Source organism: Melozone crissalis, unplaced genomic scaffold (assembly GCF_028551555.1).
Source record: "Melozone crissalis strain CALT ecotype California unplaced genomic scaffold, PUWL_Pcris_2 ptg000033l_1, whole genome shotgun sequence".
In the NCBI taxonomy this organism is placed as follows: Eukaryota; Metazoa; Chordata; class Aves; order Passeriformes; family Passerellidae; genus Melozone; species Melozone crissalis.
This window is the reverse complement of record NW_026535811.1, coordinates 5532267-5552631: the sequence shown is the minus strand read 5'-3', so window position 1 is coordinate 5552631 and position 20365 is coordinate 5532267. Positions and strand designations below refer to the sequence as shown.

The 20365-nt window shown below is 47.2% G+C and overlaps 1 protein-coding gene across 1 annotated transcript in view; it reads left to right on the top strand.

The window, feature by feature from the left end:
- Positions 1–15926, top strand: part of CACNA1C (calcium voltage-gated channel subunit alpha1 C) — a 408531-nt gene extending 392605 nt beyond the window's left edge. Inside the window, exons 40-49 of the mRNA XM_054281854.1 lie at positions 155–256; positions 1355–1482; positions 2593–2727; positions 4143–4495; positions 5358–5384; positions 6681–6809; positions 7250–7359; positions 9337–9440; positions 12807–13124; positions 13378–15926. Coding sequence (XP_054137829.1) covers positions 155–256; positions 1355–1482; positions 2593–2727; positions 4143–4495; positions 5358–5384; positions 6681–6809; positions 7250–7359; positions 9337–9440; positions 12807–13124; positions 13378–13674 — 1703 coding nt within the window. The 3' untranslated portion in view covers positions 13675–15926. The remainder of the gene's footprint in view (positions 1–154; positions 257–1354; positions 1483–2592; positions 2728–4142; positions 4496–5357; positions 5385–6680; positions 6810–7249; positions 7360–9336; positions 9441–12806; positions 13125–13377) is intronic.
- The last annotated feature ends 4439 nt before the right edge of the window (positions 15927–20365 follow it).

Below are 20365 nucleotides of genomic sequence, written 5' to 3'. Positions count from 1 at the left end.
GAGCTTTAGGAGTGGTCAGAGCATCTCTTGGCCCAAAACTTTCCACTACTGCAAACACTCTGATATTTATCTCCTGAGATTTCCATGCCAGACATTAAATTGCTCCTCTGCAGGGTCTGCTTAATTCCTGTCTCTGATGATTTTCACCCTGCAGGTAACCTGGAGCAAGCCAACGAAGAGCTGAGAGCAATAATTAAGAAAATCTGGAAGCGCACCAGTATGAAGCTGCTGGACCAGGTGGTGCCTCCTGCAGGTGGTGAGTGCAGGATCTTGTCCCTGTCTCTGAATATCTCTGTTTTTTCCCTCGCCTGTCCTGTCCAAGTGTACCTCATGATCATCAGGTGGAATAGGGGGGACAGGCTTTCTTCTCAAAGCTATTCAGTGTTTCATCAGGCTGAGGTCTGTTCCATACTAACATGAATATGCTGCTCTTACTGCTGAGAAATCAGGGAAAGGAAAAAATGTGCATAAACCGGAGTTGGTGCATAGGCATCCAGTGTGGCATTCACTGCCTTTCCAGGTGGCCCCATGGGCACAAAGCAGCCCGTGGCAGTCAGCCAACAGCAGCAGCCAGGTCCTGAGCCTTGCTCAGCCTGCTCTGAACTCAGTGGACCATGTCTTCTAAAATTTCCAGTGGGTTTGCAGAAAGGAGGAGAGCTACCTGGAGAAAAACATAACGCACATTTTGGCTGGCTGACAGTTTTTTTGTGTGGGAACACAGCTGTGACTGCATTTCAGGGGAGAGGTGATCTCTTCTGTTCACTCATACCCATGTTAGGCACAAAGGACAGAATTCCAGTGCAGAGAAGGGTCATGCCTGGGATGGATGATCAGTCAGAGGCTGTGAATAAGTCTTACCCCAGGCTGTCACAAGACAGCAGCATGTGTTGACCCAGACTGGGAGGCTGCTGCTATAACGAGATCCTTTGTGGTTAACCAACACCAGAGACTGCCCAGGTTAGATGTGCTCCTGCTGCAGGGGCTGTGTGCCAGCAGAGCCAGTCTGCCCCAAAGCCACCTGCACCTCTGCTCCTGACTGCTCACAGCAAGCTCTGGCTGCAGAGCAACCCCTTCCTTCAGCCCTGCACCCTGATGCCATAAAAAGCAGAGATGAACTGCAGTGCCCAGTGTTTCTGTAATACATGAGCAAATACACCAATAAATCAGCTGCTTATTTAATTTATTTTTTCACTCCCCCCTTTGCAGGTGATGAGGTGACTGTGGGGAAGTTCTTTCTTGATCAGGAGTATTTCTGGAAGTTCAGGAAACGCAAAGAGCAGAGGCTGGTGGGGAAGCAAATACAGCAATAAATCAGCTGCTTATTTAATTTATTTTTTCACTCCCCCCTTTGCAGATGACGAGGTGACCGTGGGGAAGTTCTACGCCACTTTCCTGATCCAGGAGTATTTCAGGAAGTTCAAGAAGCGCAAGGAGCAGGGGCTGGTGGGGAAGCCCTCCCAGCGCAACGCGCTCTCCTTACAGGTGACAAGCGGGCCCCGAGCGGACAGGGGTGGTACAGTAGAGACAGGTGGTCCCACCTCCCTCTCCAACCATTCTGGGGGTTGCAATGGGCTATCCCTACTGGAAAGGAGTTCATAGACCCCTTAAATTATCATACCAATCCTTTTGGATAAATGCCTGTGTACCATGGGCTCATCATCCCTTAGCTCTGAAAGGCACAGGTGAGGCATAATCATAATTTATCAGTCTGCCAGTAATATTTGAAATTTGGGATCCTTTGAACTGGTATGAAGTGTCCTACAGACATTTGCTTACTCCCACATACATTTGACCCATTCTGAGTGCATGTTTCCAGGAGACAAAATCACTTAAAAAGCAAAAAGCATACGTGGATGCCAAGGCCATCCAATGGACAGTAAGGACTGTAAGGACTGGGATTTGTTCCCCACTGTGATACATGTTCACTCAGCAGATTACCAGGCTGTGTGACAGAAAGAGAAAACCCTGTTGAATGTACAAGCAGCACTATTTATGTCCCTCGAGGATACTTTGATAAAAAAGGGTGGCTCTGGAGTTTTAGCAAGCTGAAAATTGCTGTGATGTGGGCACAAACACAGAACAAGGCCCCAGTACACCCACAGCTTACCACCCTGGATGGACTCTTTGGAACAGACTCCAGTCAGTGAGGGGTTTGAGGACTTAGCAGGTCCAAATGCCAGAAGTTTTGTTGTTAAATCCATATTTAAGCTGCTGATTAAAAAGAAGAGATTTTCTGAAGCACCAAAGTACATAGTTCAGCTGGAACTGTGGCTGTTCTAGAGCTTCTGGTTGTGGATCTGAAACCCAGAGCTGAAAGCACGCAGACCTGCTTAGTCAGGCCTGTGGATTTATGTCTATGTCCTGCTGTGATGAAGCCAAGGACGAGCAACAAACACTCCTTGGTTTGTGTTGCCAAGAGTTTCTCCCTCCCTGAGGTGAAGATGCAAGAACAGGGTTTGCTGGTGTTTCTCCAGGAGCTGGGGGTGCTGTGCTGACTGAAGGGCCCCACAGTGTTGAGGAAGGAATGGCAGTGCTGCTGTCCCTCCTGTGCCCACTCGGAGATATGAAGCTCTACAGTTTGCTGTCTTGCAGGCTGGGCTGCGCACGCTGCACGACATCGGGCCCGAGATCCGACGAGCCATTTCTGGAGACCTGACCGCTGAGGAGGAGCTGGACAAGGCCATGAAGGAAGCTGTTTCTGCTGCCTCTGAAGATGACATCTTCCGGGTAGGTCCTGAACCAGTTTGTGAGCTGAGGCTGAGCTCAGAGTGCTTGGGAGGCAAGTCCAGGCCTGCAGGAGCTCTGGTGGTGGTGGTGAGATGGAGCTTCCTCTCATGGAGGGTCTGCTCCTCAGGTTTTACCTCTGGCAGAGAAGCTTCAATGCAATGGTGAAGGAAAGGAGTTGGTTTGGATCCAGAGCTTTATTCTGGCCCACAGGCCTCTGAATCCAGCAACAGCTCCAACAGAACTCCCAACTGTGTGGCTGCTGTTCCTTTTAACCCCGGGGAGAGGGGAAGGGAAGGGGTAGGAATCCACCAACCAGGTACAGGAGAGGAGGTCTCAAGGGACAAAGGACACCTGGATGGCCCAATGCTCCTCCAGTGGTAGAGGGCATCCTTTGAATCTGTCAACCACTCCACACCCTTCTGGAATTCCAGGACTGACAGACAGTGCTGGGCAGGGGTCAGGGAGAGGAAAGGAGAGGTGATTGACACACCTGGGAGGGAATCTTCAGGGAGGGACCTGAGGTTCTGGGGTAAACCCTGAAATCACAATGCAACAACATTCTCTTTTGTTCATTCTGCAACTCAGCTGGGTGCTCCTTGTTTGGTAGATCTTACTAGAAAACAGTGATGGGCCTAGGTCCTAAGTGAAAGGTCCTAGGGTCTTTGCACAGTTTTATCCCAATTCCTTCTCTCTTTCTCTCAAGGGAAACTTCTCATGGGAAGATTCCCTCATGAAACCGAAATTAAATAACAGATCAGTGCAGCAGCCAGGCACACTTTAGTGTTTTGTTCACTCCTTTCAGTGGCACTGGTAGCATCCTTCCAAAAAGTTCGCAAAGACACCACAGAGCTCCTATGGAAGAAGGAAATTTTCTGAGCAACTTAGCTGAAACATTTCTTTCTTATTTCATTCTTGTTTCTTACAACTGTTTTCTTTGGTAACTTTTCCTCTCCTTTGGCATTTTCCTCCTTTGTTTACAGAAAGATGCTGTCAGTTCCTTTCATTACCCACATAACAGTACATAACTGGCTTATTAAATTTCTCTTCCTTTCTTCCTCCAGGTACTTAATAGTTTTTGGTGCTCTTCTCAAATTCCCCCTCATATGTAAGTGCTCCTTTGTAACTGCACTGGGAAAACCACACAGGTTCTTGCATCCATACCCTGTCCTGGACTCTCAGGTCTGGTGACAGGTGTGGAGACACACACCTGCCAGCCCTCTGAAATCCCAGTCTGTGTGTAGCCAGTCTCTGTGACAGAGAAGTCCTCACACTGCTTTCTGGAAGAGAAAGCACCACGGCCATCATGCTCACTTTGGTCCTCCTTTTTTTCCCTCAAGAACAGTCTAAGCAGGAAAACACCATGGCCCTTGCACATCTCACTCACAAAGGAAAAACCCTTTCTGTTTCTCTGGCAGAGAGCTGGAGGCTTGTTTGGAAACCATGTGAGCTACTACCAAAGTGATGGCAGGAGTGGGTTCCCCCAGACGTTCACCACCCAGAGACCTTTGCACATCAACAAGTCTGGCAACAACCACGGCGACACCGAGTCTCCATCTCACGAGAAGCTGGTGGACTCCACCTTCACTCCCAGCAGCTACTCATCCTCAGGCTCCAATGCCAACATCAACAACGCCAACAACACCGCCCTGTGTCGCTTCCCCAGCCCACCCAGCTACCCCAGCACTGTCAGCACAGTGGAAGGCCATGGGACACCCCTGTCACCCACCATATGTGTGCAGGAGGCTCCCTGGAAGCTCCCCTCCAAAAGGTGAGTGTCCCAGCAGAGAGGGAGCCAGGGGAGCGGGTGTTGGAAGGTGCATGCAAACACCAGAGCACTGCTGCTGAGCCAGAGTCACTCCAGACATTGCCCAGCCTGCAGCCTGGATTGAGCCCTCTGGTTCTCTACCTGTGCCAAAGCCCACAGATGTGCACCAACTGGCCACTGCAAAGCACCAGCACTCTTACTGACCAACACACTCTATTTATTTGGGATTTATCAGGAAGAAACCTTTGTAAGATCCAAAGGGAACCTTATTTATCCCTCCTTCACCACAGGGAGGTGTTTTATCAACTGGTAGGAGACTGCTCTTCATGTCCTAATAGCCCAATAGGGAGCTTTGTTGAAGTCAGTGGGTTTTCATTTAGCAGGTCACATCCCTACAGAGGTCACCAAAGACATTCTGGGAAGAGGGAGGCAAGGTTTTCAGGAAAAAAGCAAAGAAAATTCCCTTCTCTGGAGAGTTTTCAGGCTCTCTACACACAGATGACTAACACAAAAGGAATATAATTTTTCTCAGTGGGGGATTTCTTTTAATACTTTCAGAAACAGCAGGAAAGAGATGGATTTTTTTTTTCAGTGCAGAGAGTGAACAGTGTGAAAAGGTGGCCAAATGCTGCCCCCAGAAAGGACAGAATAGGACAATGAGGCAGAGGAGCTCCAGTGGGTGCAGAACTGCCCAAGTGAAGAGTCCTGTGGTTTTTGCATTTCATGCCTTCCTGAGGGAGGCCACGGGGAGTTGCACAAGATGTGTTCCCTCTGCCCTCCTCCCTGCTGAACTCGTGCTGGTGTGACACTGCTAACAGGGTGTTCTTTTCTCTCCTTGCTCCCCTGGGCACGTTCCCTGCCTTAGGACACATTACTACGAGACACTGGCACGGTACGTGTTCTCCTTACCCCTCCCATGCTCCCTGGCTGTAAGACCCCCTGTCTTCATCTGTTCAAACTCCAAATTCCCACTAATGCTGAATGTGACCTCTCCTTTTTGGTGTCAGTAGGGCTGGAATAGAGATACTGAGCACCATGACAGCTCCAGAAAATACCCCCCACTTGGGGCAAGTCAATGTTCTGGCTATTTTCTAGATTTGGGAGTTTTTAGAGATTATAGCTGGGCTCACACATCTGTACATCCTCTGATCACAACACAGTGAAGTACACCCTGGCATGTTCATGCAAAAATTCTGTATGGTTTTGGCTAAACAGACAGCTGAACAGGAGGAGATGCCAGATACTGATTTTGTTCCCCTCTGCACCTTAGCAGTTTTATTTGCCTCCCATTTCAGTGGAGGGTCCCTGCAGCACTGTCCTACAGGCTTCTTCACACAATGCATACCCACATTTCTCCCAATGGTTTTTGCTTTAACCACATGACAAGATAATGTCAACCTAAAAGATATATTAAAAAAAGCCACCCTACTCTCTTCTGCAAATGCTAGTAAGAAACTGAAATAGTTTCCACTACCTCCATGTCCATACCTCAAGGATTCAAGCTACCTCCAGATTTTATTTTACTCTTCAGAAAAAACTAAGTCCAAATGAAGAGAAATATGAGTGCCAAAATGTGAAACAGGGGGACAGTGAGGAGGCAAGCAGGGAATTAAGGGCTGGCACACCTGAGGCTTTGGACAGATCCTGCTGAATTCAGTAGAAGCACTCTGCAGTTTAAAAAAGGGACAAAAGGAAGGTGGAAAAGCCTACAAGGATGAGAACATGACCAGGAGGCAGAGGACAGAGCTGGTGCAGACTGAGGGATGTGGGAGGCAAAGGCCACACATGATAGAGATGAGAAGGTTACTGTGAGTGCCCAGGAGGCTTCTCTGATATCCATAACCAAGGCTTTTCCAACAAGGGAAAAGGCTTATTCCTGAGAGCCCATCCCAGATTTTACTGTGAGTTCATTGAGGTGGATCACTGGAAATGATCAGTGTGATGTGCACATTCACAGAGTGCAGGTAGTCACAAAGCACAAAATACATTTACAGTTTAAGAAAGAGGACACAGACAAAGATTGTTGCCTTGTATTTGTGAACTCTGCAGCTCTGTTCAGTCATTGATTTTCCTATGAAGGCTCTTCAGCATTATAATAAACTGGGACAGATGGAGCCTGTCATTCTTGTCTTTGTAACAGGTTGTCTTTACCATCTCCATATCTTGACTTGTCTTTTTTGCTCATTAGCTCCAGTTCCAGAGACAGCCAGCTGGCAATTGTTTGCCAAGAGGAAGTGTCTCAGGATGAGACTTATGATGAAAATTTGAATGAAGACATTGAGTACTGTAGTGAACCAAGTCTGCTCTCTACCGAAATGTGAGCTTTAGTCAAGGTGTTTGGGTGGTTCTTTAATTAAGGGGGAGAGGTGGGAAGAGGTGACATTTTTCTACAGAAATTTCTATTTATGGGAGAAGGTCAGAAAATTTTAGACAACTCAAATATGAGAACATAATTCCAGTTCAGCCCTTGAAGTAGCATTAAGGTTATTTTTCACCTAGAATTTTCTTTCTCTGAATGAGATATCTGCAGGGCTGCCCCCCACATTCAATTCTCCCTCCTGATGTTCCCAGAGCTCATTTTTAGAGTTCTCTGTCTCGTGGTCTCTTGTTACTTCTTCTGGACCAATAATAGTTTGAAGCCAGCTTGCTCTTGCATCCCTTTGCTAGCATGACCTCCCTGGCTTCCTTGCTGGAAAAGGGGCTTTTTCTGCCCAGTATCATCATTCCTTTTCTAAATCCCCCCGCTCTCCTCCCCAGGCTTGCATACCAAGATGATGAAAACAGGCAACTCACTCCACCAGAGCACAGCAAAGGAGAGGACACCCGGCCCTCTCCCAAGAAGGGGTTCCTGTGCTCCTCAGCTCTAGGTAAGCTCCCTGCAGGGCTGGGCTGGGTTTCTCCACCTTGATGGAGTTCCCACATGTCCCTGAAGGAATCCCAGCCTGGGTGGGCACAGGTGTTGCTGTTTGCAGCCCATGAGAGCAGGATCCCAGGGTGTGCAGACAATGCTGGTCAGGCACATGGCTCTGCTGGCTTCACAGATGAACCTGTGGCTGTTTGGACAGTCCCTGGGATCTGTTTGATCAACCTGCCTGTGAATTAGGACAGTTTATTTGAGAGCTGTATGCTCTCCAAACAATTACCAGGGAGTCACTGAGCAGGTGAGCCTTGAGCCTACAGCGTTCTGCTCTGTGTGTATTCAGCAAGGAGAAATGAGAGATTGTCTCCTTTGGCTGCTGCCAGGAGCACACTGAATGTCAGATTAAGTTAATACAACATGCATTTGCCTTCTGCTCTAATTGTACCTGGAGATTTTCAAGTGCTTCACTGGGAGATGAAACCCATGAATCACAAGGTTTTATGAAAGTATCAAGAGTCTGTGACAAAATGAACTCTTGCGTATAGCATTTTTCAGCCTTTTTCTGAGTATTGGTGTGGTGAAAAAGGCCATTGAAGGGAGAAACTAAAAAGAATCGTGTGTATAAAATACATGTTTACAGAATAACAGTGACAGACTAGGTAGTGTCATGTTTAAAGTGAGGCAACTGAGTCTTCACTGAAATCCTTCAGGATGCTTCACTGTTCTAGCAACATTTCCTTTATTTCAAATCTTAAAATATTAGAAAATGACCACTTCTTTATCTATCTGTAAGGCAGTCAGCCCTTGATACAATGCTTCACTAACGGCATTCTAGTGAATATATATATAATATACATTAATAATATATATAATACTGAATCATATATATTATATAATATATGTAATTCATAATATATATATTACATATAGTTGTTTTCTTCCTCAAGAAAGAGGAAATACTTTTAACCTGCATTGTAACATTCATTCTCTGGGTTATAACATATTTTCTCCACCCTGAGAGGGCTTTTTCTCAGCAATCCAATATTATACTTATTATTTTCAGGATTCTCATTTTCTTTCCTTCTTTAGAAAAATGTCAACAAAATGAAGAAGATCACAAAATATTTTAATGTGCCATGTATTGAATCTTTAATACTGGATTTATTTGCCATTTTTCAGAAGTAAAGCACTTGATCATAAACATACTTTTCATTAGTTTTAAATTCCTCATTGGGAGTACCTTTCTCATATTTAGAGAAGTAAAGTTGAATTATATTAAATATATAAAAATATATAAAACTTTAATTATATGATATATAATTAAAGTTTTTATAGTGAGTGAATAACCGTGACTGTTTCAGCAGCTCCCTCTGAAATGTTTTTTTCTCTCTTCCCTTCCTTCCAAATTCCAAAAAAGCTTCATTTCTGTCTGAGTCACCTTCCATTCACCAGCAAATTCCCCACTGATTGATTCAGTGGCACTTGACCTTGATATAGACACAGTCTCACAAAGTGTGGTGTGTCTGGCAGCCGAGGGACACAGATCACATGCAAGCAGGGTGCCGGTGTCACCTGAGCAGCACAATGTCCCTGCCTGCCCAGCACCAGAGGCTCAGCTTCACATCCTGCTGAGGGCTCTGCACTGCTTGGGAGGGAGATCAGCTGCACTTGTTTTAGAGGAGAAAAGTGTTCAGAAAAAAAAGTGCTCAGAAAAAAAAGTGTTCAGAATCTGCCTTGCAGCAATCCCACCTTGCAGCAATCCTACCTTGCAGCTTGCTTGGAAGGTGGAGCTGATTGCTTTGTGATGCCTGAGTGCTTTCTGTAAATACATTTGCTTTGGGAAGGGCTCAGTGTTGAGGGGAAGAACCTAAAGCATAGTGTGTCTTTGCTGTGTGTCCAGTGGGACTGCACTAAAAGAAACTGAAAACAGATTTCCTGTAGTGTGCTGTGAGTGATGGACACGTTGTGTGTGTTGCTGTTTCAGGTCGAAGAGCATCTTTTCACTTAGAGTGTTTGAAAAGACAGAAAAACCAGGGTGTGGATGTCTCACAGAAGACAGTCCTGCCTTTGCATCTGGTCCATCATCAGGTGAGTGTTAATAACCACATGTGGCCCCTGCCACCTGCAGTGCCCCCAGAGCATCCCAACCCACTGATTAAAAACCATTTGGGATGGATTGTCACCCATACCAAAGGCTCAGGTTTTAGCAATCAGGATTTTTATCATTCCCAGAGTGCTACAGGAATATGTCCCTTGGAGTCAGCCACAGTTATCCTTGTATGATGCTCATGAATGAATAAAATTCTAGCAAAAATATGAAAATAACTATCCAAATTGCATGCTGCAGTGCAATTACCCTGCCTTTGATGGCAGTATGCACATGAATAAAGTGTGCACAGTCTAATATTAATTAAAGGTAACCAGTAAGTGTAATTAACCATTTTAAAACACAAACTGATTACATGTCATCAATCAGCTTCTCAAGCCCTTTGTAACTGTGTTCAGCAGCCTGGCAAATATACACTACCTGGGTGATCAGGCAGCTGTCAGGCTCCAAAGGAGAGCTGTGTCTTCTGGTTTGATGATGCCTCTTTTTGTCAACCATAAAAGAAACAGGTGCAGATGGCAGTGCCAGCCTTGCAGGTGGGGCATCCTGCTCTGTGCAGTCCCCCCAGGCAGGGGACAATGGCCCTGCTGCTTTTTAGGCTGCCACAAGGGCAGAAAATGCCACACAGCAAGAACAGGAGGAGTGAGAAGTCAGAGGAGTGAGAGAGGGGTGGGCTTGAGGCTCCCTGGCTTTCCTCACCTCCACTTTCAGAGAGTTATCCTTTAATTCTTGAGCTCCAAAAGCAGTGGTCTGCAGAGAGTTACAGCTGTGGCAGGGACAACCAGAAAACAAGATGAAGCAGGGAGGGTTGGTCAGGAAACAGATTCCCACACTCACCACAGCATCAACAGCCCTCCTGAGACTTCCTGCCTTCCCAAGGCAGGCCAGGCAGAGGGAACACAGGGAACACAGCCTCTCAGCCCTCCCAACACACACAGCTGACAGAATCACCTCCCTCCAAACCTCTTCACCCTTCCCCATCCCACCATGCAGCCCAAAACCTGGAGAGATGGGGCTCTGCCCACACAGGTGTCACTCAGCCAGGCTGAAGGGCTACCCTGAAAGAGGCATCTGGCTGCCAGCTGACAACACTCAGCAATATTCCTGTTTATAAAATGTTAACCAACAACAGGGCCTAAAATAACCCCACAGAATGGAAAGGTTGCTGTAAAGGCTTGAAGAGGTGTTCTCAGGGAATACCTGTACATCATGATATGTAAATGTGTTCAGCTGAAACTCAAAGCAATCCCACACAGCTTCCTTCAGCTTCCTGATAAAACATTTTGTGTAAGTTTCTGCCAACAAGCTGGAAAATTGGTTCTGTTGTCCTGCCTGACAGATCCAGGTCTCTCCTTGCCGTCCTGGCAGTTTAAGGGATGTGCTGAGGCCATCAGAGCCTGCAGGGTATGACTTATTCAGAAGTTTTAAGGGCTTTCTAGCTCACTGAAATTTGATAGGAGTCTGACATCTAATTACTGAGAAAACCTCAGTGAACTTGCAGGTGACTAAGAATTAATTATTTTTTTCAGAATGAATTTTTTTTTCCTGACACTGAAGTTACCAGCACAACATAATTATCAGTTCCCAAGGATTTCAGTGGCAGATGGACTGAGCTTCACTGAACATTAGGTAGCTTTAAGTGAGCTGTCTAATTTAAATTAGTCAGTTCAGCCTCACTGTGGTCAGTGGAGGGAAGGAGCATCACCAAAGGGCAAGTTTGAGTCTTGTGGAAGTCATGTCTTTGAGGCAGTGTTTTCAGGCAGGCATGAAGAGCAGGGAGGCTTTCCAGTCCCTTTCTGCCCAGTTAGCTTAGACTGAGCACAGAGCCTTGCCCCAAACAGAACACAACACAGTCCACACCCTTTTGTAGTTTCTATGCATTTATTTCATTGCTCAGCCATGAGCTCTGTGAGATGAGTTCATGACTCTGACAGTCTTGCTTACAGAACAAGGAAGCAGTCACCATCAATAAGGCATCAGATCAGCCCTGTGCACCAAGAGGAATTCATTTTAAGAGCAGGCTGAATGACTCAGAGGTTGTGTGTATGATTACAGGAAGGACTGGATGGCTGAAAGTATAATCATCAGATATTGATTCTCCCACCAATAGCAGATGCCTTAAAATCCAGTGGTGGATTTCAAGTTATTGCCAACTGCACACACTCTAAAATTCATATCTGGTATCTCTTCAGTAGACACTAAAAACAGCAACTGGCAGTAAAATCCTGTGCTGTGTGTGGTGTCAGTGGTGGGAAAATGAGCTGCTGTCTCCCCTGCTGGAGAGGAGGTTTCTGGCAGAACCATGGGAATGGGACTGCATCCCTCCTGGCAGTGCCATGGGAATGGGGCTGCATATTCCTGGCAGTGCCATGGGAATGGGGCTGCACCCTCCAGGCAGTGCCATGGGAATGGGGCTGTATCCTCCTGGCAGTGCCATGGGAATGGGGCTGCACCCTCCTGGCAGTGCCATGGGAATGGGACTGCACCCTCCTGGCAGTGCCATGGGAATGGGGCTGCACCCTCCTGGCAGTGCCATGGGAATGGGACTGCACCCTCCAGGCAGTGCCATGGGAATGGGGCTGCACCCCCCTGGCAGTGCCATGGGAATGGGGCTGTGTCCTCCTGGCAGTGCCATGGGAATGGGGCTGCACCCCCCTGGCAGTGCCATGGGAATGGGGCTGTGTCCTCCTGGCAGTGCCATGGGAATGGGACTGCACCCTCCTGGCAGTGCCATGGCTCCCAGGCTAAAGAACTGCGGTTCTGAACATTTCCAATCCAGTGCTTGGCACTAGCACAGGGCACACCATGTAAAGGAAAGCTTGCAAAATGAGTTTGCAGCACACATCCAAACCCTTGAAGGAGCTGTTCACAAGCCTCAAGACTCTCCAGGCCTTTCCTGGATGGTTTCTCCAGCACCTCCTTGTGTAGCCACATTTCTCTTCACAGAGAAAATCTGAACCTCAGAGAAAGGAAAAACAATTCTTATCATTTTCTGTGCCTGTGTTGTGCCAGAGTAGAATGCAATATGGAGATTGTTTACCCAGAGTGATGGGGTTTTGTTTCCTTGGCCTATCAGGGCTGTGTGTGTGTATGTGAGTCGGGACTGTGGGCTGACTGTCACGAGATTCAGGCAGTGTGTGCAGGGTTGAGTGCTTGGCAGATTCAGTTTAGATGTAATGTAATAGAGTGTAATGTAATACAGGATAACACAGTATAATAAAGTGATTAATTAGTGGAGATGGAGTCAGATGCATCATTCTCTCCCCCTCGTCGGGGGCAAAAATATCCACCATGTCCTTGTTCCAGCCCCACAATCCCTTGCTCACGCTGTCCCTGTGTGTCCGCAGGCGCTGGCAGTGGCCGGCCTGAGTCCCCTGCTGCAGCGAAGCCATTCCCCCACCGCGTTCTCTCGGCTGTGCGCGACACCCCCGGCCACGCCGTGCAACCGGGGCTGGCCGCCACAGAGCATCCCCACGCTGCGCCTCGACGGGGCGGACTCCTCGGAGAAGCTCAACAGCAGCTTGCCGTCCGTGCACTGCGGCTCCCGGTACCCCGAGAGCGGCGGCAGCCCCAGGAGAGCCCGGCCCGTGTCCCTGACCGTGCCCAGCCCCAGCGCGGGGAGCAGCCGGCAGTTCCACGGCAGCGCCAGCAGCCTGGTGGAAGCGGTAAGAGCGCACGGGCACCGAGGATGCTGGGCCACGGCCAGCTGGGAACGTGGCCCTGGAAGAGCAGGGCAGCAGGAGTAGGAGAGCCCTTCTCCCAGGTTTAGAAGCGTGAATGGGAGGAGGAAACACAGCAGTGAAGAGGGTTGCATTGGAGGTGTGGTGGTGTTGGCGCTGCAGGGTTGGTGCTGCAGGGTTGGCGCTGCAGGGTACTAACACGTGTCTTTGTGTTCTGGTTCCCCACCTGCTTTTGAAGGTCTTGATTTCGGAAGGACTGATGCAGTTTGCTCAAGATCCAAAGTTCATTGAGGTCACAACCCAGGAGCTCGCAGACGCCTGTGACATGACGATAGAAGAGATGGAAAATGCAGCAGACAACATTCTCAATGGTAACAGCAAGCAGAGCCCCAATGGCAACCTCTTGCCTTTTGCTAACTGCAGGGACCCAGGGCAGGACAGTGCAGGAGAGGAAGAGGAAGAGGTGCAGAACCCGGATTGTAGGATAAGTCAGGAGGAGCTCAAGGACAGCAGGATTTATATCAGCAGCCTGTAGTTGCCAGGGCTGGAAGCGATGCTGGTTTTTTATTTGTTTCAATGTTCCTAATGGGTTTGTTTCAGAAGTGCCTCACTGTTCTCGTGACCTGGAGTAACCGGAACAGCGTTCTTCATTCATTTCTGTTGGGACGAGTCGCAGAGTTGGGTGGTGTAAGAAAGCTTTTCAGGAGCGGATATAACCCCAGCACGTGTCCATGAGGGAAGAGTGAGGAGGAGGAGGAGAAGAAGAGGAGGAGAGCCAGCTCCCTCTTTTTTTCAGTCCCTGCACAAGGAACGACAGCTGCCTCCGGAGCACGAAGGGGAACCTCAGCTTCCTGTGGATCGCCCTAGCCAAAAGGACCCTGCGCCAAACGGGTGTCTTTCAACCTTGCTTGTAAAAATCATTTTGCACATGTTCTGTATGAGCCTCACCGTCTCCATAAAGCCAAGGCCCTTTGATTCGGAAGGAGAGGAAGACTTCTGCTGTGGATTCCCACACGGCCACGGGGAGGAGGAAGCAGGAGAAGCCCGAGGCGCGGCCCAGCCCTGCCGAGACTCCGGCAGCGGCCCCTGCCGGCCAATCAGAGCTCGGGTGGTCACTCGCCAGCCAATCCGAGTTTAGGCGGTTTTCTGCTGGCCAATCAGAGCTAGCACGCCAACTGTGCCGGCCAATGGGAGAGCAGGCATGGCGGCGGGGCTGAGAGGCCGCCAGGCCTGTGCAGAGTTCTTCTTGTTTCGCAGTTTGGTATTTTCTTGAAAGCATGTTGCAGTTTTTATTTTGACTATTTTATTATTATTATTATTTTGAGGGAGAAGGGAGTGTTTACAGCGTTTTGTAATCACCTACCTTTTTTGTTTTGGTTTATTTTCACCTTTGCAGATGTTAAATTGGTTTGATCATGTTGTATTATTATTTAAACTGGGGTAGGGGTGGTTTCTCCATTGGAATTTGGTAGAAGTATAATGATAGATGAGTTTTGCCAACCATTATGTACACCGAGGATTTGTAATTTTATTTACTAGCAACTGAAACCTTTTGTTGTTGTTGTTTTATAATTTAAAGATAGTAGGCAATGCACTTGATATAGTCTTGCACATTTGAGTGATTGATTTGGGTTCTTTTTAGTGCTAAGTGTATCTGTGAGTGTGGGAGCAATGGGAGCGAGCGTGAGTGCATGTGTGAGTGTGCGTGTGTGTAAGAGCAGTTCTCCACGTCCTGGTTTGAGCTGCAGGAGATCTGTATCTGGGGCCATTCGAATGCAAAAACAAACCACTGTCTCTGCTTTCGAAAAGGGAATCAGTAACTTTGCATTTTCTGTTCCACAAGATATGCAAAAACAATGCAATAATATTAATTTTAAAATAAAATTGTAAGTTGTGTCGGCATTAAAACTGTATAGAAAAAGAAAAAAAATTTACGGGGGTGGGGGGGAAACAAAAAAAAGAAAAACAAACCAGAAGACGTTACGCTTCGATATATTCCGTGTGATGTTTTATTGCATTGATAATGTTTCTGTTGAAGAAACCGTTATACTTGAATTCAGGTCAGTTTCAGTATTTTTCAAATATTTTTTTAAAATGAATTGCAATTGTGCCAAGCAAAGATAATGAATTGAATTAAGTTTGTTTAAAAAAAAAAAGAAAAAAAAAGAATCACTTCTTGTATATTTTGCTGCATGTCAAGTGAGTCATTTCGTATTTGGAATGTGCCAAGCTTTACCTTTGAACTTTTAAGTGCTTTTTTACGTGTGGTTGGGGAAAGGGTACTACTTTATTTTTTTTTTCCTTTTTTAATTTGTACGATGAACAAAGTGTACCTGGTGTAACTATTCTGCAATCCACTGACAGGTTGAACGTTACTGATTTTGCATATCTTGTGTTCATTTTCCTTCTTCCTCACTCCCTTTTAACGTGCACGATGACTTTATCGGTAGAGAATCTTTCTTCCCAAGACTGGGACATTTTATTCAGGCTTTGTTTTCTTTCCTTTTGCTCAGTTCCTCTAAAGGTCTCGTCCCACTCAAGGGTGACAAGACCCCCAACGCCCATTTGGCAGATCCATCCTACACATTCAGCTGGCACCAGCAATTTAAGGAGCAGGGCGGAAAAAAATCTGACTTCAAAATTATTTTATTAAATAGCTGAATCCTGATCGGTTTTAGCAGGATCCTGGGATAAGAAATGCAAGAATCAGGACAGTTGGCAAAGTAAAGTTACCTGACCCTGGTCTGGGCTGAAAGCAGAGAGAGCAAGCTGTGGATCTTTATTAGGAGAATTGCTGCAGGCTGGTCAAGATGCAGGTGCCAAGTGACTTTTTAGTGTTCCTATGCATGGTCTCAATCCTCTTCACAGACTTTAATGGAGGGTATTAAGTCACAAAACATCTGGCAGCACAGCATGTCCCAGCCGTAACTCCTGACTGGTAGGTGTGAAACACTCACACTGACGGCTCTAACCCTGAGAGAGGCTGAAAAAACAGGCAGGTATTGTTAGATTTTATGCAACTGGTTTTTGTCTAGACTACTGCTGGGTTTTTTCCCTCCTCAGGATGATTCACAAACTTGCAGATCAGTTCTGAGGTGTGATCTGACTCAGAGCTAAACTTTGATTCAAATCTTGAGCTTCTGCAGATGTCCAAGAACACCCTTCACTGCATACATTGATTACATTATTTTTGTGACGCTCTTGTTTTTCTTCTCGATTCTCTGGGGCATAAAGGAGAAATAGCAAAGGGTATTTTTGTCTGTACTGTTTGAACTGGCCAGTATCAGCTCAAGATACCTTGGAAAAACCAAATATTAGAGAAATATGAATCCATTTGTACAAGCATCTGTCATCAAAGTCATAATTCAAGGCTTCCCTGGAGAAAGTGACCAGCTGGTGTGGGTCAGTCTCACCCTTTCATCCCTGGTGCTGTACAGAGATGGGCACAGATGTGTCTCCCTGTGAGTTTGCTGCTGCTGCTGATGTGCTCCAAAGGGACTTGAAAGGGAAGAATGCCCGTGCCTGGCTGTTCCTGAAAATGCAGTGTAAGGGCTCCCTAACTCATTTTCTTTCACTGACCCTCCCAATGGAAGACAGGAGTTCTTCACTCCTGAAAAACAGTGCTTACCTAAATTGGTGGTGACAAGGAACATTTTGGATACTTGACAGCCCATCTTTTAAAATTTTTCTTGATGGGAAGGACAATGACAGGAAGGCCTGTGCCCCAGGCAGTGAAAGATGTTGCTCCCTCGGGGGTCAGAGCCTATGGCCAGGAAAACCCTGCTCTCTCCTGGAAGACCCTGTAGGGGCTGCAGAGTGGGAAATGTATGGCTAGCAGAGAATGCAAATGACTTCTGCAGTTTGAGGGTAGGTGTTAAATTTAGTAATTGCTGGTGCCAGCTGTGCAAACTTCTCTTTCTGGGGAGGGTGGCTTTTTTTTTCCTATTTTTTTTTTTCATTTGAGGTACTTCCAAATGTGCACATTGTGACAGGCCTGAGCAAAGAGCTGCTGCCTCCTGCGAGCGAGGCAGAGTCTGGGGGACAGTGGGAAGGAGGGGCAGGTTCAGCTCCCGGAGTGTTTCCCTGTGTCTGGGAGCGGATGGTGGGTACAATCCCTGTGCTGTGGATGGAAGCTCTGAAGGAACCGATGGCTGAGAAGTGGCGTGGAAGGAAAGAATGGGGAAAGTGATCTGCTGTTTGCCTCTGAGCATCTCTGACTCGCGAGAGGACACTGCAGACTAAAAGACATTTCTTATAAAACAACAAACCTCCTCCCTGTATCACTCCTGCTCATTAGTCCAGACAGTACTGGGTCAGCCACATCGGGTGCATTTCTTTTTTTCTTCCCTATTTCTGTGTGGCTGACGCGACGGGAAAGCAAGTGGAACTCATGATCCAGAGCTGGAGTTTCATTGTCCGCAGACCTTTTGTGCATCATCTGCCTCTTCAGCTGGACATGTGGACGATGATGGTGTGTAGATGCTGCTGCTACTGCAGGGGTCCCGCCTGTTTTCTTGCCCTGCCCACCCCACCCCAGCACGGAGGGACAGCCAGAGAGGCGCCATGTACAGAACCGCATCTATTTCTGCTTTGTTTTCTGACTCACAACCCTGCCCCAGTGACTACGACGACAACAACAACACAAAAAAAAAAAAAAAGGGCAAATGCATTTTTTACATTTCTTGATAATTTCCAAAGCAATGTATCATTGCTTTCTTTAGACTGACACCAATATAACAGTTGTATGGGTCTCAGCCAGGCTCCTGTGTCTTTTCTGCCTGAGTTTCAGATTGCTGTATGAAATGTATGCGCGTTTGCACACAGACACAACCGGACGAGGTGGCAGCACCCCGAGCCCGTGGGGTTGGTCACCTGTGTCACAGGTGGAGTTGGAGGCCTTGCTTTGTGTGAGTAGATGAGAAACCCCAACCCACTGGTCCAGGGAGCTGAAGTGAAGCAGCCCTACTGAGACAGAACTGAGATACATCCATGCCCTGCTGTGACTGTCCCCACAGCAGGGGCACTGGGGGGAGAGCAACGCTGAATGGGGAATTTGGAGCACAACAATATTGAAGCAGAATCCAGTCAGGGGTTTCTGGTAGCAGTGAGATTTTGCCAGTTCTCATAATGAAAACTGTAGTGCACATAAAGAAAACATTCCAGGCCTTTAGAAGCCTCGATTCCCATCTTGATAACATGAGGGCATTAGAGGCCAAGGAGGTTGTATTGATGCAAAGGATGTGGAAAACAGAATTGGGCCCTGAAAATTTTAATTACATCTTTCTCCCATTTATTTTCTTCTTCAAAGGAGTCTAAGAAATACAATTCTCAATAGCTGCACAGGGTTTCTTTCTTTCTTCTTTTGAATGTTGCGAAACTTTTAAAGTTTTACTCTGGGTGAGCAAGCCCAGGGATGCAGAAAGTTTCCAATGGGATCTCAGTCCGTGGAGCTTTTATCTCTGTTCCTGCTTTGTTTCTGGAAAGCTGAAACCACTCTGGCCTTGCTGCTACAGCTCCCTGAGGCTGGGTGGGTGAGGGCAGAAGCGCAGCAGGAGATATGTCCTGTTTGAAGACAGATTGGGCTCCAATTGCTTTCAGAAAACTCAGTAGCATGACACTGGAATGGAAAAAAAAAACCTTTTCTGATACAAACTTTAGTGTTCTAGTTAAATTCTCCATTCTTCTCTTCCCCCTTATGGGGAACTTAACACTTGAGCATAAAAACCAGGCCTTCTTTAGGGGCACAGGGCTCGACTCAGTTGCCTGAACGTGGGTGTCCACTGTCATTTGAGATACCCTACAGAATCCTCTGCCACAGCTGGTGGGGAGAGGCCCAGGCAGGGCTGGTGTCACAGAGCCCCAGAGGACGCAGAGATCTCAGGTGGCAGGGGACAATGAGGCAACTCAATCAAGACCCTTTCTAAAGGGCTAATTGAGAGGAGCAGCACCAATGACTGATGTAATGAGGGAATCTTCATTAGCATTACCAAGGGCTTAGTTAGGCAGGATCAGGAGCTTGTCTCCACACCCCCATGCTGTTGTTTTTCTACCCCATGTCAGGCACTCTGCCTCCTCTCCTGCGGCCTGAGGTTGGCAGAGCTCTGCCTGGTCCTTGCCCTAGGCCAGGATTAGAGGCTGCATCCCAGGCCCAGGGGAGCTGGGACGGGCCCAGGCAAGAGCAGGCGTCACTCCACTCACACACAGATCCTTCTGCCAGCGTTCCAATAGCCCCTTTCCAAAGCTTTTTCCTATTTGAGACAGAACCACAAACTCAGACACCATTTGCTGGCATCATCATCCAGGTGATTAAATACCTGTGTTTTTCTGTTAGCTCTTTCCCAATTAGGCTGAAATGCTTTCAGTATTTTAAGCATCCTAAGTCAGTCTGTTCCCATCTCAAGCACCTAGGTAGACTGGCAGCCAATACTATCTAAGCATCATCACCTTTATGATTGCTCATAGAAATGATTGTTTCAAGCTTATTTAGTCTTAACAGTTTGAATGTGGGAAGATTTTGGAGGAGGAGGAGTGACATTGTAAATATCTCTGACAAACATTGCTGCATCACACACAAAAAAAAGGGGAGATACTTATAAAACTGCCTTAAAAATCAATTCTGAATGATGAATCTCCCTCCAAACAATTGCCGCTTGATAGAGCAAGGGATGAGTCACTTTGGGTGAATTCTGGCAAGAAGCGGTTGGAATCTAGTCCGGTTTCAGGAGTAAAGTGTAATTTAGGAGCTGATCTCTCACTCAGTCTGAATTCACATCAGCACCAAGGACTGAGCACTGCAGGATCCAAAGGGTTTAAGGCCTGGGGGGTACTGTCTGTGCATGGTTTGGGTCTGGCCCAGCAGGTACTGCGTACCAGTGTCTCCCAGTGACTTCAGGGAAGATGGGGTTCCTCAGCACCTCTTCAGTTCAGGCCCTGGAGCACCATTTCCTGCTCTGATCATCAGCTATAAATGTTGATAAATATAAGTGTTTTGCCTTCATTTGAATTGCCCAGAGCTGTAAAATGACCTCTCTCAAGTATAAATCAGTCCAGATATAAACCTCCTCTCCTACTCTTCCCTACGCTCTCTGCCCACCTTCCCAGCCCTCCCCTGCACCTCCACCCAAGCCCTTCCCTGTCTCAATTCTTTACCTCCTTCCACAGTTTTATATCTAGTTTTCATGAACCCACAGAAATGCTTTTGTAAATACTGCTGTACAGTTTGTAAC